Raw genomic sequence first — 15443 nt, 5'->3', positions numbered from 1 at the left:
CTTGGATGCGCTTCGCTGTAGTTAGAGAAAAAACAATCACAGCCGACAACAAAGTCAGGTGTGTGGTACGGGTGTGAGAAATGCCGTCTGGGTGCAAGGGAGCCAAGATGCTCTTCCCGCCCTTGAAGACCCAGCCGTGGTGGGTCCAAGTGAAGTCAACTTGCACTGTTGACTCTTGTTGCTCCTGCCTGGGGTTCTGTGTCTAGAAGGAAATCCAGAGTCCCTGATCAGAAAAAGGAGGACGAACCCCGCATATAACTGAAAAGATGCTGAGGGTAAGGTGACCACGTCGGGGCCACATCTGCCCCCCACCAACCTTGCGTTACGGGGTTTATAACCGTGCACTCTGAAGTCTAGCTATTTACCAGAATTTTTTAAAGTCCCAAGGCCTGGGCCCAACCAAAAACCAACTAATTTAGAATCTCCAGGGGCAAAGCCCAAGAAATCAGGGGTTTTTTTTCCTTAGACGCTCCACGAGTTATCCTTCTACACGGTAAGGGTTGAGGACCCCTGGTTCAAAGTAACGTGAATACACTTGTGTTCTGGAAGGGTACCTGGAAATAATCTACACGCCCAGAGGGATCGTTAGTTGTTTTCTAATGGAATGAAAGAGGATTCAGGTTGATGCGAGCTCCTACCCTCCCCGACCGCCATTTCCCCTGCCCCGCCCCCAACTCGCCTTCATGGGCCTGAGTCTTAGGGGACGATCAACCTCTCCACGGAGTGTTCATGCCAGTGCACCATAAACAGGTTTCAAGAGAACTAGAACCAACCCCAAATGCTGAATCATCCACGACAGTTAAAGTGAACCAAACACAAGATCTCTTCAAATATTTAATCAGTTTAGAGACCTCTGCTTTCCAACCCAGTTGGGTAAAAATTCTAGAGACAAAATCAAGATCAAGATTAAGACTAGATCAAGGTGTCCTCGAAGAAAACACCGGAGTAAAATGGAAAGGAGACTGGGTTTGGGAAGTCAGAACATTACATGTGTCTTAAGGCCTTTTTAAGGAATCCTACCACTTTTTTTTTTTTTTAAGTACTCAAAATGCACAGGAAGGGATTAAACAGTTATACAAATTTAAGGACAACGAAAACCTCTTTGATGGCTGAAAATGCCACACATGATTTTGAAATAGACTCTTTAAAAACCCTTAGATCCTGCTGGGGTTTCTTTCCGTAGCCTTCTCTGTGGATACAAGAAGCAAACTAGCTACAGCCAGGGGCCCGGTGAGCTCTGGGGGCCTCAGCAAAGAAGCGATCAGCGAGGGACAGAAAGAAGGCTTGGAAGAGGTGACAGGAAGCTGTTCACAGTCTTTGAACATGGACTCAGACCCCAGCGAGCCTCATCTATTTCCTTCAAAAAATATGGAAAGAAACTGAAGGCCTTGGAAAATCACCGTCGATCTCAGGTCAGCGTGCCAATAATACTTTCCGATAACTGCGTCGTAAGAACTGGGGGAAGCATGTCCTTCAGAGTGATGGGTCTACCGTGATACGGGCGGCGTCAGGGCATCGGGGCCGACTCCTCGGAGACGGTCAGCAAGAAAAGCGTAACATCTGTCCCACTTGACTCTCCCTCTCGTTTCTTCTCTTCTCCTGTCCCTTGGTGCTACTGAGAGGCAGTGTCAGCGGCCCCCCCAGCCCGGGGCTCAGAACGGGTACTGGGACACGTATATCCGCAGTCGGATCACGGAGCTGCCCCTGAAGTTGATGACGGTGTTGACTGTGATCATTTCCAAGTCCAGTTGGATGTCCCGGGGCCCTTTGATGGGGCGGGTCATCACCAGGGTGGCACTGATGGGACCCGTTTGCTGCGGAGGACAGAACCAGAGTAGTAGTTAGATAAGGCCTGGCTGAGGCTCACCTCAGGTGAGCGGGACCCCAGAAGCAGTCAAGCAACATGGGAGAAGGTTGGGGAAAGCTGTCAGTTTGGCGGTGGGGCTGGGGGAGCTCTTGTGCAATCACCAAAGCAGAGGGCCAGGTGGTCCGACAGCAGCCCACCTCTGCAGGCCCACCCGGGGCTCTCCCTATACAGCACTGGGTCAAACTGGAGCCCCTTGGTGCTGCCCTCTTCCCTTGGCTTTGCCCACATCCCACCTGGCTTTTTCCTGCTAACCCTCCAGGACCCATCCAAACTGTCACTCCCTCAGAGGACCCTTCTCCATGTCCCCCAGCCTAATTCAGGTCATCCTGGGACCCTCTGCCACTGTGCCCAGTCCGCCTTAGGGTGGAGAGTACTCAGCACCGTGCATCACCATCTGCACTAACTGGTCTATGTCGCAGGTCTAAGTCCCTACCGGACCGTGAGCTGTGTAAGAGCTAGGACTAAGATCAGATTTTTCAATGCTGTCCTCCCCCAGAACCCCACCTGGTGCCCAGCACACAGTAGGAGCTCATTAAATATTCTCTTGAATGAAATAATCAGGAATGGACAGAACTAACTGCGCGGTGCCACAGGGCTGTCACTCCCTTGCTCTGGGGCTCAGCTCACCAGTGAGGGTTTGTACCAGATCAGGAGTTCTCAAGCAAATAGCCTCCAAAGCACCTAGGACATTTTTTCCTAAACTAACAATTCCAGGGACCCATTCCAAGATTTTCTGCTCAAGTGGACATTTGGATGATGCTGGGGGAGAAAATAAATTGTTTACAGGCCTCCGGGTGGTTCCGACAAGCAGCCTCTGCGGGAGCTCCCATTAGACAGCCTGTGGGACCCTCCAGCCTCACCACCCTGTGACCCTAGTGCTAGGACCCTAATGATTTATGTGAGCTCTTCTCCTCCACTGAATCTTGCTCTAAGACTTTTGGAAGCTCAGCAGGGAGCCTGCTTCTCCCTCTGCCTGCCATTCCCCCTGCTTGTACGTGCGTGTTCTCTAACAAATAAACACATAAAACCTTAAAAAAAAGAGAGAAAGAGAGAGGTGTTGATCTAGAAGCACAAGACCCAATCTGGGGATGCTGGCTGTCGTACTAAAGGTATGTCTCATTATTTCCCTGTTTTCTGAATAAGCAAACCAGGGCACAGTGAGGTTATGCCTCTACCTAGGGTCACCTGCCTAGTAGGGGCAGAGCTGCTGTCTGACCCCCAATCCCAGGCCTTTCCCACTGCACAGCAATTATCAGAAGAGACTGCTGTGTGTTTTACTTCTTCTCCCTGGAACTGTCCTTCAGGACAGATGCTCACAGGTCTGTGCCGTGGCCAGAGAGTGGGCTCCTGAAGAGGACATAGTGTGTGAGAATAAGGAGATGTTGCATGACTATCACTTTCTAGAAGCTGCAGAGCCCAGCACAGGGCCCAGAAACTGAAAGCACCAGGCTTGCAAAATCAAGAAGCCTGGCCTGCTGAAAGCCACAGCAAGTGTTTTATCTGTCTCCATAAAGGGAGGACTCCCCATAAAGATCCAACATCCCCAAGAGCCGCCACAAATATGACAAGGGTGGGGCAGACAGGTAGGTGCTGGCCAGGCACTGGGACCTCCCCCGTTCCCTGGGCTATCAATGGCCTGACACCCATGCAATTTCCTCTTGGCATCCGCACCCTCTGTTCCCGTCAGCATCGGCGCAATTGGCACCTCCTTACAAAGGCTCACTCGGACTTCCTTGTCGACTCTTGCAAAACCTCAGAGCACCAGGCCAGCCTTTCAGAAAAGACAGCCACACAGGGAAATGCCCACGGCATTTACATATACAAATACCTCCCCAGCATTCACTGTTTGCATGAACAAAGGCCAAGGGTTGAAGACCTAGAGCTGTGGGCAGCCCTCAGGAGGAGAACTGCAGAACCCAAGGTCTGGAAGGGGACTGGGCACTGGAACGACTGGGAACTTCCAAGTCATTCACTTGGGCTTTCCTGGTAGAGGTGTCGGAGGGTCACTGCCTCTCCCCCCTGGAAGGAACTCTGGGGTCACCGGGTCTGAGGTCCACCGGGGCCAGTTCTGCAGCCTGAGAAAGGTCTGCCCACAAGCCCACGGGAGGACTCAAGCAGCTGCCAGGGAAGCTGAGGACAGCTGTCTCCACTGCTCATTAGGCTTCTAGGGCTTAGTCAGGGCATTGATGAAAGAAGCCTCCCGGAACCCCGGGTCTTTGGCAGGCTTCACAGGGGCCATTTAGGCTTTCCCCTGCCCTAAGATTCGCTGAGTGTGTTACACGCCCAGAGGCAGGGGCAGTTCTGATCCCTGGCATTTGGCTATGACCTTTCCTACATCTCTTATTTAATCCTCATGACCCTACAATATAACTAGGTTAAGTACACTACAGAAGGTAACCGAAGTAGCCTATGACACTGCAGTGTCTGACCGCACCCCCGCCCCCAATCCTGGCGTAACTACTACCCTCTGTGATAAGGTCTCAGGATCTCCCCATCTCCTGACCTTTCCGCCGCACCGGCTCTATGGAGGAATCCCCACTTCACACTGTAAATGTTTGCCTGGTTGTGCGTCCCCACCAGAGTGGCTCCTCAGGGGCAGAAGCCACATCCTGTTTGTTCCTGGATTCTCAGTGCGTGACTCAAAGCCGCAGAGGACATGCTGCTGAATTTATGTTCGTGCAGGAAGAAGGGACGAGTGTGGCCGACCGCAGCGACCGCAGGTGGCAAATGCCCACCGGATGTGCGTCTTCTTGGCCTCACTCTCATGCATGCTCGGGTCTGCAGGATGGCCCTGTCTGACTCAAGGAAGCAAGTCAGCCTCCCGTGGACCTGCCACCCCATCTGCACGTGTCACGGAGGAAATGTGCTCTGGCTCAGTCTGAACTTACTTCATGGCCATGCTCCTTCTTCTGGCCCTAACTGTGTCCCCCAGGCACCTGGCCAAGGCCAATCACCAGTCCTCTGTCTAGGGCTCCGAGTGAGATAGGCTGCCAACAGTGCTCGAGAAAGGGGCAGTTGGGTATGCACGTGTGTACGCGTGCCTGTGTGTGCCTCTGGGCGTGTAACACACTCAGCGAATCTTGGGGCAGGGGAAAGCCTAAATGGCCCTCAAGCCCCCCCTCCCACATGATGCTCCAGTCCCGTGGGCGGTGCTAACAACAGCTCCACAGCCCAGGCACTCACAGCCTCCTGACAACAGAAGCAGCATCGGCCCCACCAAATACAACACTATAGGCGCAGAGGGAGCAGGGGACGTCTGGGTGGCTGTGGGTTCAGTGTCTTACTCTTGGTTTCAGCTCGGGTCATAATCTCAGAGTCATGAGCTCGAGCCCCACGTTGGGCTCCGTGCTCAATGGGGAGTCTGCTTGAGATTCCCTCTCCCTCTGCCCCTCCCCCATGTGCGTTCGCACATGCTCTCTAAATAAATAAGTCAATAAATACAATCTTAATAAAAAGAAACATTATCAATACAAACTAACTAACACTTATTGAACACTTTCTACTATTACTAGATGTTAAAGTAGACTTTTCTGGTTATCTCAACTTCTGCTGAATCCCAAAGCTAGAAGAGGAGGGGGAAATACCCCCACATCCTAAAGGGAAATGTAAGAGCATGTGTGGATTTTGATACCCGCCTGCCTGATGTTGCGAATCTCGCTCTGGTGCTCCCTAGCTATGAGACTGTGGGCAAGTTCCTCAGCCTCTCTGGGCGTTGGTGCTCGCCTCTGTAAGTTGGGATGGTTGCACAGGCCCTATGTCCTAGGATGTTGGAAGGATGAAAGGTGTGATATATGGGAAGCAGTTGGTGCCATGCAGGGTGTGTGTCGAGCTCTAGAAAGGATTTGCTGCTGCTGCTGTTTGGAAAGTTCCTGTAGCCATGATCCATGGCTGGCAAAGCAGCCACCCAGCCCAATCTGTTTCTCCCGTTCTTACCACCATGCTGCCTTAACCTACTGGCCTGCACCTCAAGCCAGAGGGGGTTTCAAGACAACTGTTCTGGGATGTGGGTCCTCTGGTGTATAAGAGTGCGGACAGCAGAGCCTGACTCTCTCCTGGAGAAGTCGACATGTGACAGCCCAGATACCTGGAACCATGGTGCGGTGAGGGGCTGCTGGGGGCTGCCTGTTGGTGTACCTGCCTGCTGAGGCATTACCATCCCATAGAAAGTCTGGGGGAGGCATGGCACCAGAGGGAGGGTGGGAAGGTGTGGGGTGGCAAGTGGCCATCGAGGACCCCGACTGCCAACACCAGAGAAGGCAAAGTGCAAAGCGTTCAGGGAACTCTCCAGAGAATCCACAAAGTATCCCTGGAAAGCGCCACATTTATCAGAAGAGGCTGCTGTGTGTTTTATCTCTCCCTAGCACAGCCCTTAGGACACACGCTCACGGGTCTCTGTTCCAGGGACCGCACTAAGGTCTGCTTACAATGGCAACGAGCCAGCAAGACCCCGTCCCCCTAATGCTCCCCTCCCATCATCTGTAACACCCCCTGCACCCCCGGCCCTGGAGAAGGAGCCAGAGGCAGCACTGTCAGTGGGGGGAGGGGAAGAGGAAGCCGGCACAGAGGCCTACCACCCCTCCACCCCTGCCCCACTCCTGAACAGGGGAAGGGGGGAAACTTTACACTGAGTGAGAGACAGGTTTCCACTGAAACTAGCTCAGACTTGATATGGGAGAAGGAGACGATTCAGCAGTAACCCAAAACACCTGCCAGTCTCACTGGATTAATCTAGATGGCGCCCAGGTGTGCACAGGTTTGGAGCCAGCAAGTGAGAAAAAGATTCCTGAATGTTTCACCTCTGCCAAATCCTACAGGCCTAATCGAAACAGCTGCCCTGTATTCCAGGTACTGGGCTGAGTAGATGATCCCATCTAATCCTGAAGTAAGTACTATCCCCTCTTTACAGATGTGGAAATTGAGGCCCAGAGAGGTTAGGTAATGTGCCTGAGGTCACAGAACTGGTGAGTTGTGGAAGGCTAGTGAAGCGGGTCAGCCTGGTTCCGGCACCCACGGAAAACAACTATGGGTGTCCCCTGACGATGGAACTGCAGCTTGGACAGACGGGAGCGTGGAAGGCCTGCCTTGTCCGGCAGATTTCTCCCTGTCTTCCTGCCCCCATAGCCATGGCTGCACGGGGCCCCCCTGAAGAGCCTGTTTTCTCTTCCTGGGCATAGCCAGAAAGAGAAACCAGGAGCCATCTCCCTGTCCCCAAGTTTCTTCAGCTTTGGAGTCCTGACAGCCTCTTCTGAATAAATACTAAAGAATGAGGACCCTTCCCAATGTCCTGAGCGGGCGCAAGCATACAGCTCAGCATTGTGAGTGTCAAGGGTCCCCCAGGAGCTGGGACAATGTGAGTCTGAGAGGAAGCCTCCGGGAAGGAGGAGCCTCCCTCACGCCTCCTCCACCTGCAGGACACTCTGCTTCCCCTGCATCACTGAGTACCTCTTACAAGTCAGCCACATGCTAGGGTTTTAGCAGGTGCTATTCTAGTGAGTAAATTCTTGTCCTGGCAAGGTCACCTTCTAAGGATCTTCTTTTCTGCTTGGGGAAAATAGGTAAGAGGCAAGAGGTCTCACTGATGGTATTTTAAATCCCCAAAACGGGCATTTTTGTGCCCTATGGGTGGGATCTGCTGTGTCTGTAGAAACGAGAGAGGCCAAACTGGAGAATGCCAGGGGGCTAGGCTTATGCTCCCACGGGCAGCAAGGCTGCCTCGGCTCACGGGATATGGGTTCCCGCTGGATGGAGGAGAAAAGACAGACATAAATACAGCTCTAACCCTCTCCTATTACAGAAGCTCCTCTACCTTTAACTCCCCACATCTTCCCCCAAAGCCTCTGGCCCTACTGCACTGGACTGCAGAAGTTGGGTCCCATGGACCAGTTTATTACATGGGACCAGGTCCTGTTAGGGTCTTGCCAAAAACATAGTGCGCATACAGGCAAGATGCCAGCCCCTGGGACCTTTTCTAATCTGTTCTAACGGCTGCTTCTGAGACTTCCCTACTTTTAGATCATCCCAGGCCCAGAGGGAAAGACTGGAGGATTTTGCCAGCAGGCAGGGAGAGGGAGGTGGAGACCTGAGACATGCCCACTTCAAAGTGGAGAAGCTTCCATGGGTCTATAGATTCCCACAGCGCCCCTGGAGGACCGCATGCTGTATTTGTTAGAAATGCAGATTCCTGGGTAGAGGGGGCTGAAATGTGGCCCCCAGAGATCTCAGGCCCTGTAAATAGATCCCTAGAACCCCTAAATATTACTTTATAAGAAAAAGGGATCTCAGCCTGGGATTAAGCAAAGGATCTTGGCTCTGGATTCCCTGGGCAGGCCCTCAATCCAGTCACACAGGAGACAAGGAGAGACCGGGAGGCTGGACACACACAGAACCAGAGGCAGTGGAACCGCCGAGGCAGACACTAAAGGGACACGGCCCCAAGTCAAGAAATGCAGGCCAGGCCGCCGCCAAGAACGGAAGGAAGCGAGGAAAGGCCTCTCCGCTAGAGCTCTGGAGGGAACAGGGCTCTGGGACATCTCGGTTTCAGCTCAGTGAACGTGAGTCCAGGCTCTTGGCTCCCAGAACCGTGCGAAAATAAGTATCTGTTGTCTTAAGCCACAAAGTTGTGGTAACTTGTCACAGCAACCACAAGAAACCGATACACTAGGCCTCAACCACCGTCTTCTGTAAGAGCTTCTCCAGAGAGGAGGCTCTGGAATCCGGTCTTTGGAGAAGTGCCCCGATTCACACTGAAACGTGAAAAACCTCGCTCAGAAGAGGTGCAGGAGGGAAACTCCGTAATGTAGGGGCAGAGGGTCTGTGTGTGGAATTTACAACGAGGCGAATGTATTTGAGGACGTGTGTTCTAACGTGTGTTCCTGATACAGATAAGGCAGTGCCATCCAGTCAAACTTCTACGATGACAGAAATGTTCTTTATCGGGGCTGACACAGCAGCCACAGGTGACTACGCAGCCCTTGAAATGTGCTAGTGCCAGGGAAGAACCTAATTTTTCATTTCATTTCATTTTAATTCATTTAAATTTAAAAGAGCCACCATGTCCGACTTTGTTGGGCGGCTTCTGTGAGGCAAGCCTTTACATTTGCTGTGATGGAAGTGGCACAAGAGCAGTGTTTTATTCACTACCCTAGCCTCGGTTTCTGGAAGCATGCAGTAGGCAATAAATATTTGTCAAATGAGCAGATGGATAACAGGATATGGGAGTGCCTCCTCCAGGCAGGACAGAGGATTGTACCTCGGCCTAACTTCCCATGACAGCAGACAATGAGGATCCAGAGACTCAAAAAAGAGAAGCAGTTTTCACAAGGCTGCTCAGAAAGTCACAGGAATCAGAACCTCGAAGTCCTGACTTCCACCCGCTTCCCTCTACTCCCTTCACACTCACCCCTCCCAGCTGCTCTCAGACCTGTTTCCAGAAGCCCCGCGGGGGAGGGGGGAAGGGGGGAGGTTAACAACATGAGCCTTGTTAAAGACGGTGACCAGCCCCTCTTACCCGCATATAGAATTCTCTGCCCTCATTCCCAGACTTGATCTGGAAAATGTAATAAGCCCCAGGGTAGCGGGTCGTGGCTTGCATTTGGAAGATGTCAGCGGGAACCGAGCGTCCTGACACCACATCCATATCCCGGTACAGGATGGTAAAGGGCTGGTCTCTGCAGCCAGGATTCTCAGCGGGACACATGCAGCGGCTGTTGGGAAGGGAAATCATGCGAGAATGCGGTAAGTCTTTTCCAGATGTTTTTTGTACCTACCTCCTCCCTTAAAACACTGAAAAGGAGGCCACCCCACTTCTAACATCTGAATGCTGTAACTGTAGGTCCTCTCGGTCCCTGGGTCTCATCTACAAACTCACCAGGATGCAAGTGAGCTCTCTGTTTCCTAGAGAATGGCCTATTCTGACCACTCAGATATTCCTGCTACTAGAGGGTAAGCCTTAGATGTCTGGTCTGAAGAATGCTGGCACCTTCTCTGACGCACTTTATATTTTCATGTATTTATTTGGCAAAAGACGTTGCTGGTCATGTCGCCCTTTACTTCCCCAGACGTACATACTCATGAAGAAATTCTAAAAGTGAGAAATCGCATGAGATGGACAGGAACTCGGTGGCCCGTGGACGTTCTCTGTAGCACTTCGCACGGTCTGTGGAGAACATCCCTTCATCTTTTTGTTTGATAAACGAGAGCTTAGAACTCACTAAACTCACTATAAGACACAATGTTAGACCCTTGGAATTGCAAGGATCAATAAGATCCTGACCTCAAATAGTTCCTGTTCTCATGGGAGAAATAAATCATGGACACAAATATCTTTACTAGTAACAGCATTTCATAACATGAAACCATTGACTCGCTTTCCCAAGAAAGTCTTGTTGTAGAGGCCGCTTGATGTCTCCCTAACCACCCCAATCTCTCACCTCATCCCTGAGACTCCCCCTAGGGGTGATAGTTCACAACAGGATGAGGACAACTGTAGGTGGGGTGCCTTGATGGGCAGAACTGGGCGTCGGCCTTGTCTTGTTTCTGGGGCTTTCCCTAAACTTCTGCTCTCTCTTCAAAACATTGGTTGGTTCTATCTCCAGAATACAGTCCAGGTCCAACCACCCTTCACCATCCCCTTTATCACAACGCTGTTGTTCAGGCCACCGTCTGGTCTCTCCTGGACCTCTAGGATGGCCTTCCAATAGGTCCCTCCCGGTTCAAACCATTACATGGCAGCCAGAGCGCCCGTCGTCAAAAAACCAGACTCTGCCTCCGTCCTGCTTTAAGATTCTTCAATGGCCAACCCTTGCAATGTGAGTAAAAACTAAACACCACTTCAGCCTGTAAAACCCAGGGGACCTGGCTTCTGTCAATTTCCCTCCAATCACTGCCCTCTTCACTCACTAGGCAGCAGCAATCGAACCTCCTCCATCTCCTAAAGATAGCCAGCCTTCCACTACCTTGTAAGCCTGGCCCATGCTTTTTCCTCTCCTCTCCCACTCTGCCACCGTTGACTCATTTTCCCATCCCAGACCAAATGCCATTTCCTCAGAGGAGCTTCTGGACTCCCCAGTCTACACCAAGTCCAACCTACATATTCCTTCTATAAATTCCCATTCCTCTGGCTCGTAGCCCCTATCCCAATCTATGATTATGTTTTCATTTACAAGCCAATTTGCTTAATGTCTTTCTCCTCCTCTATCACGAGGGCAAAAAAAAAAAACCACGGTGCCCGGCACAGGCGTCTGCCACGTACCAGGAGCTGGACGAACACTGGATCAAGGAACTCATAAAAATAATTTTGAAAGTTTTGTTTTTTCAAGGCTGATCAAAATAGCCAAGCCAAAATGTCCCTGGTGCCCAAATGGCCCCTTGGAATGTCACGTGTCCCACAGACAAGACTTGCTTCCTAAATTAAGAAGCCTGGAGGCAGGCCTGATGATGGAGGGCAGCTGAAGAGGCTCACAAACAGCTAGGGGCGGAGGTACCGCAGCTAAGATCTGAAAGACGGGCCGATCTGTCTACGCGGCGGCGGGAGGGATGCCTTCCATATGGCGGAAGCGGGTGTGCGAAAGTTGGGAGGCTGGATGCTCCAGGGCATGGGTAAAGGTGAGGGCAAGTCCCGTTTGGGTTGCCAGGAGCACAGGACACATGGACAAGGGCACAGGCTGGAAGGGGGTGACTGGAGTCAGGAGGAATGGGTCCTGGAGGCAGACAGCTTTCAGCAGCATGTCACCAATGTCCCCAGCCACACTAGCTCAGTGCTGTGCCTTGAACCGGGTCAGTCCATGGCCACAGACAAGGGCAGCCCTGTAGTTCCCAGGGAGAACCAGCCATGGGATCAGGGAGAGCAGCCAACTCTGTGTTCTGTCCCGAAGGGTCCTGGAACCAGAAGCAAAACGTTGCTGGAAGCACAGCTCATAGCATGGAGGGAAGCTGTCTGCAGTGATGGACCCTCCGCCTGCCCCGGCTTCACCCTCTTTTACCAGATTCTGTTCAGAGCAGGAAGCAACCTGGTAAGCCACAAATGGCTCTTAGATGCTGCATTCCTTCCTAGAGGACAAGATGGATGGGTCTGATTCATCCCTTTATCCCTAGGGCAAGGAATGGGTGTTGCTCAGGGCGGTAAAGGTGGCACTGCAAGAAGGGAGGGCAGATGTACCTCTGTGTGTGGGAGCGAGGGGTAGCCAACAGGCCAGGCCGGGGCACTGTCCTCTCCGCCACCCTGGCAGCCTCCTGAACCAGACCCCTCCCTCATACACCCATTTCTCCTCCTGAACCAGACCCCTCCCTCATGCACACATTTCTCAAATGACTTACTTATCGCTGATCCGAAGATAAGGCTCCTCGCAGCGGATGGGGTCAATGCACTTGAAGCCCCCCTGCAAATTGTAGCACGTCTGCTGCAGGTTACACGTGTGGTTTCCGTGCTCACACTCATTGATATCTGAAATGCAGGGTAGGTAAGAGGCTGAAACAGGACGGTGCTGCAGCTGGGTCTTTACTACACAACTACACTTCCACTGTGACAGCTACCGGCCACAGATGGCTACTGAGCATGGGAAATGTGGCCAGTGCAAGGTGAGATGTGCTGTGCATGGAAAAGATACACAGACCTTGCCCATGTGGTACAAAACAAGAATGCCGCATCTTATCAACAGTTTTTACATGGAGTACAAGTTGGAATGATAATATTGCAAAAGTATTACATGAAAAAAAATCCTGAAAATTAATTTCACCTCTTTCTTTTTTACTTCTATAGGGCTCCTATTTAGCAGCTAACTTTATATTTCTATTGTCCAGCACTGCCACAGAGAATTCTTGCTTGATGTTCAGGTAAGTTCAAGGAGCTGGAATAGGTCAGTGGCTCAGTTCCAGCCTCTCCACTGGCACCAGTGGGTGGACCGTGGGAGTGGGAATCAGCCCAAGCAGCCGATCTGGAGGAGATGTACCCCCTTCACAGCCTGGGGTCCTGATTCTCTGAGGCACACAGCAGTCAGACGTGTGAGTCTCTGGCATCTGCTCTCTGAGGAGTCAGTAGAAAAACACTAACTAGACTACCTTCCCGGAGGCCTGGCGCAAGGTCCATGAGTGAAGCCTTGGTTGGGTCTGGAGCATTCCTCTGAGGGGTCAGGGAAACTGGACAGATCACCTCTCTCTGGGGAACTCAGGACAGAAGAGAGAGTAGCCATGTCCTTGTTGAAGCCAAAGTATGGGTCACAAGACAGGAAGGCCGAACATCAAGGTCAGAGCCTGGCCCTCTGGGAGCCGCTGGAACCCACTTCTGCCTTCATCTCTGCCACCTTCCCCAGGTGAAGACATCCAGGTGACCCCCTGAGCCAGCCCACACCTCACATATTCCCCAGCCAGGCCCCCCTGGACAGCCTTACCCTGGCAGCTTCGGTTGTCGTCCAGCAGAATGTAGCCAGGGGGACAGGAGCAGAAGTACGTGCCGGGCTGATTCACACACTCATGTTGGCAGAGGAACTCAGAGAAGCTGCATTCGTCCATGTCTGGGGGAGACAAGTCACACCTGCTGCTTATAATCAGACCACCTGAGGGCTTAGTGTTTTTCTCCTCCAACTCCTACACCTTCCTGACACATATGATGGTACATTTGTGGCTACAAAGTTGCCATCTTACTTCTCACACACTCGGGTGACAGGGAGCTCACTACCTACGGAGGACACCCACTGACATTTGGACAGCTCTCATTGTTGGAGCTGAAATCTGTCTCCATCAAACTTCCCCCTACATGACTACCTCCGGCTCAGCTACATTATCCACTCACTACAGACGTATTTTGCCCAGCAGGTGAATGTACCTTCCACTTCCAGGGGCAGGATTTGTTTGCCCATTGGAGTTTTCTGGGTGCAGAGCGCTTCTCCAAAACCCAAAAAAAACATTCCTTGGCCCCAGTCTTCCAAAAGGGCAACTCTACCAGTGCCAGTGCCCCTCTAATCACCCCAACGTTGAGAAATGTTATTTCTAAAGTCACAACTGAAAGGGACATATCCAGGAGGCCAGGGGATATCCATTAGATTAAAATGTCTTTGTGTCCAAATATCTCCCTGAAAGAGAAAATTCTGGAGCGGCCCTGGGGTGAGCGAGCGTAATATCCCTGGGTGGCCCACCAGCCTCAGGAGGCCACTGGGACCTGGGAAACTGGAGCTGGGCGACCCTCTGACTGCAGAGGAGGGGACGTGAAGGCAGAGCCACTGACCATGTTGGCCCTGACAGCTGATGCAGAGGCCGGCTCAGAAGAGCCAACTCTTCGTCGCACACAGAGTTTGGCAACCAAGCCCCTGTTTGAGCCTCATTTGAGAGGCGCGCCAAAGAAAACATGTTTTTCTTTCATTTATTGTTTCCCGAAAACTTGCTTTCACTAGTTTCCCCATGTGACATGTCCTCGGGTTGTTCTCTCGCTCACAGACCACGGGGGCCTGGGAGCACCCAGGGAGGGTGTCAGCACAAATAAGGCGGCTTCCCCACCACTGGCTCATCCTGGGTGTGACACGCCCAACGCCTCTCCCATCAGGGAAGGAGAAACTCCGTCCCATCTCTCCCACCGGTCTCCAGGCGAGGGGTTCGGAGCCAGCAGAACTGGGATGCTGATGCGAAAAGTCAAAGCATGCCCAGTGAGGCAAGATCTGCTTCTGGCAGCTCCCCTCTGCCTCCCCCAGGACCTTGTAGGGTCCCAGGGCTCTGGCCCCAGCCCATCAACAGAGAGTGTCCCCCCTGGATCGCTGTTATGTTTGTAGATTCTGGTCCATGCCTCTGGTACAAGCAATAATAAAAACCTGTAGCTCCCGAGTGTTTGTAATGTATCAAGGGCTGGGTTAAATGTTTCATATGCCTCATCGCATTTTTTTTTTTAAGATCTTATTTTTAAGTTCTTTTAAGTAATCTCTACACCCAATGTAGGGCTCAAACTCATAAACCCAAGATCGAGAGTCGCACGCTCCACCGACTGAGCCAGCCGGGCGCCCCAGGCCTCATCTGACTTAATCCTTGCCTCAGCCCTCTGAAGGAAGCACTATTACTAGCTACGCTTTACAGAGGAAAAATTGAGGCTTACAGAGGTTAGGTAACCCGACTAAGTTCACAGATAACGAGTAAGCAGGAAAGCTGGGATTTGAAGCCAGCCAGCCAGCCAGCCAGCCTCCAGATCCTATGACCCATCAACCCGATGCTGTAATGTCTCCCGGAGCAATTATGCTCAGGACTTAAGGGGCTCTGAGTTTGGGGGGCATCCCCTAAGCAGGACCGGCCCCGAGGAGATGGCAGCACCCATCTCCACCCTCCACCCACCTCCCCCTCCTATTAGGGAGGGGCCCTAGTAGGCCAGGGGTCACTCTATGTCTTAGAAAAGTGGGCACCATGGCGAACGTGGAGAAGACGGCAGTTTCGGGTAAAGTGAGTCAACTGGAAAGCGTTGCAAAACCACCAAAGATGTAAAATCTCTGTAAAGTCAGAAGTCTTTTGCACTCACACCTAGAGAAAGTCAACTAACGTGGAACGGCACCTAGGTACACCAGCTTTTTTCATCTTTATGACCACCCTATTGACATGTCCAAGGAAA

The 15443-nt window shown here is 52.0% G+C and overlaps 1 protein-coding gene across 1 annotated transcript in view; it reads right to left on the bottom strand.

Moving 5' to 3' along the window:
- Window positions 1–821: 821 nt before the first annotated feature.
- FBLN5 (fibulin 5) overlaps window positions 822–15443 on the bottom strand; it is a 72930-nt gene continuing 58308 nt past the window's right edge. The window contains exons 9-12 of the mRNA XM_032344648.1: window positions 13252–13374; window positions 12182–12308; window positions 9375–9570; window positions 822–1814 (exon numbers count right to left, since the gene is read on the bottom strand). Of these exons, the coding sequence (XP_032200539.1) occupies window positions 1653–1814; window positions 9375–9570; window positions 12182–12308; window positions 13252–13374 (608 nt within the window). The 3' untranslated portion in view covers window positions 822–1652. The remainder of the gene's footprint in view (window positions 1815–9374; window positions 9571–12181; window positions 12309–13251; window positions 13375–15443) is intronic.

The sequence above is a fragment of the Mustela erminea genome, chromosome 5 (genome assembly GCF_009829155.1).
Source record: "Mustela erminea isolate mMusErm1 chromosome 5, mMusErm1.Pri, whole genome shotgun sequence".
NCBI classification, from domain to species: Eukaryota; Metazoa; Chordata; class Mammalia; order Carnivora; family Mustelidae; genus Mustela; species Mustela erminea.
This window is presented reverse-complemented; position numbering and strand designations above follow the sequence as displayed.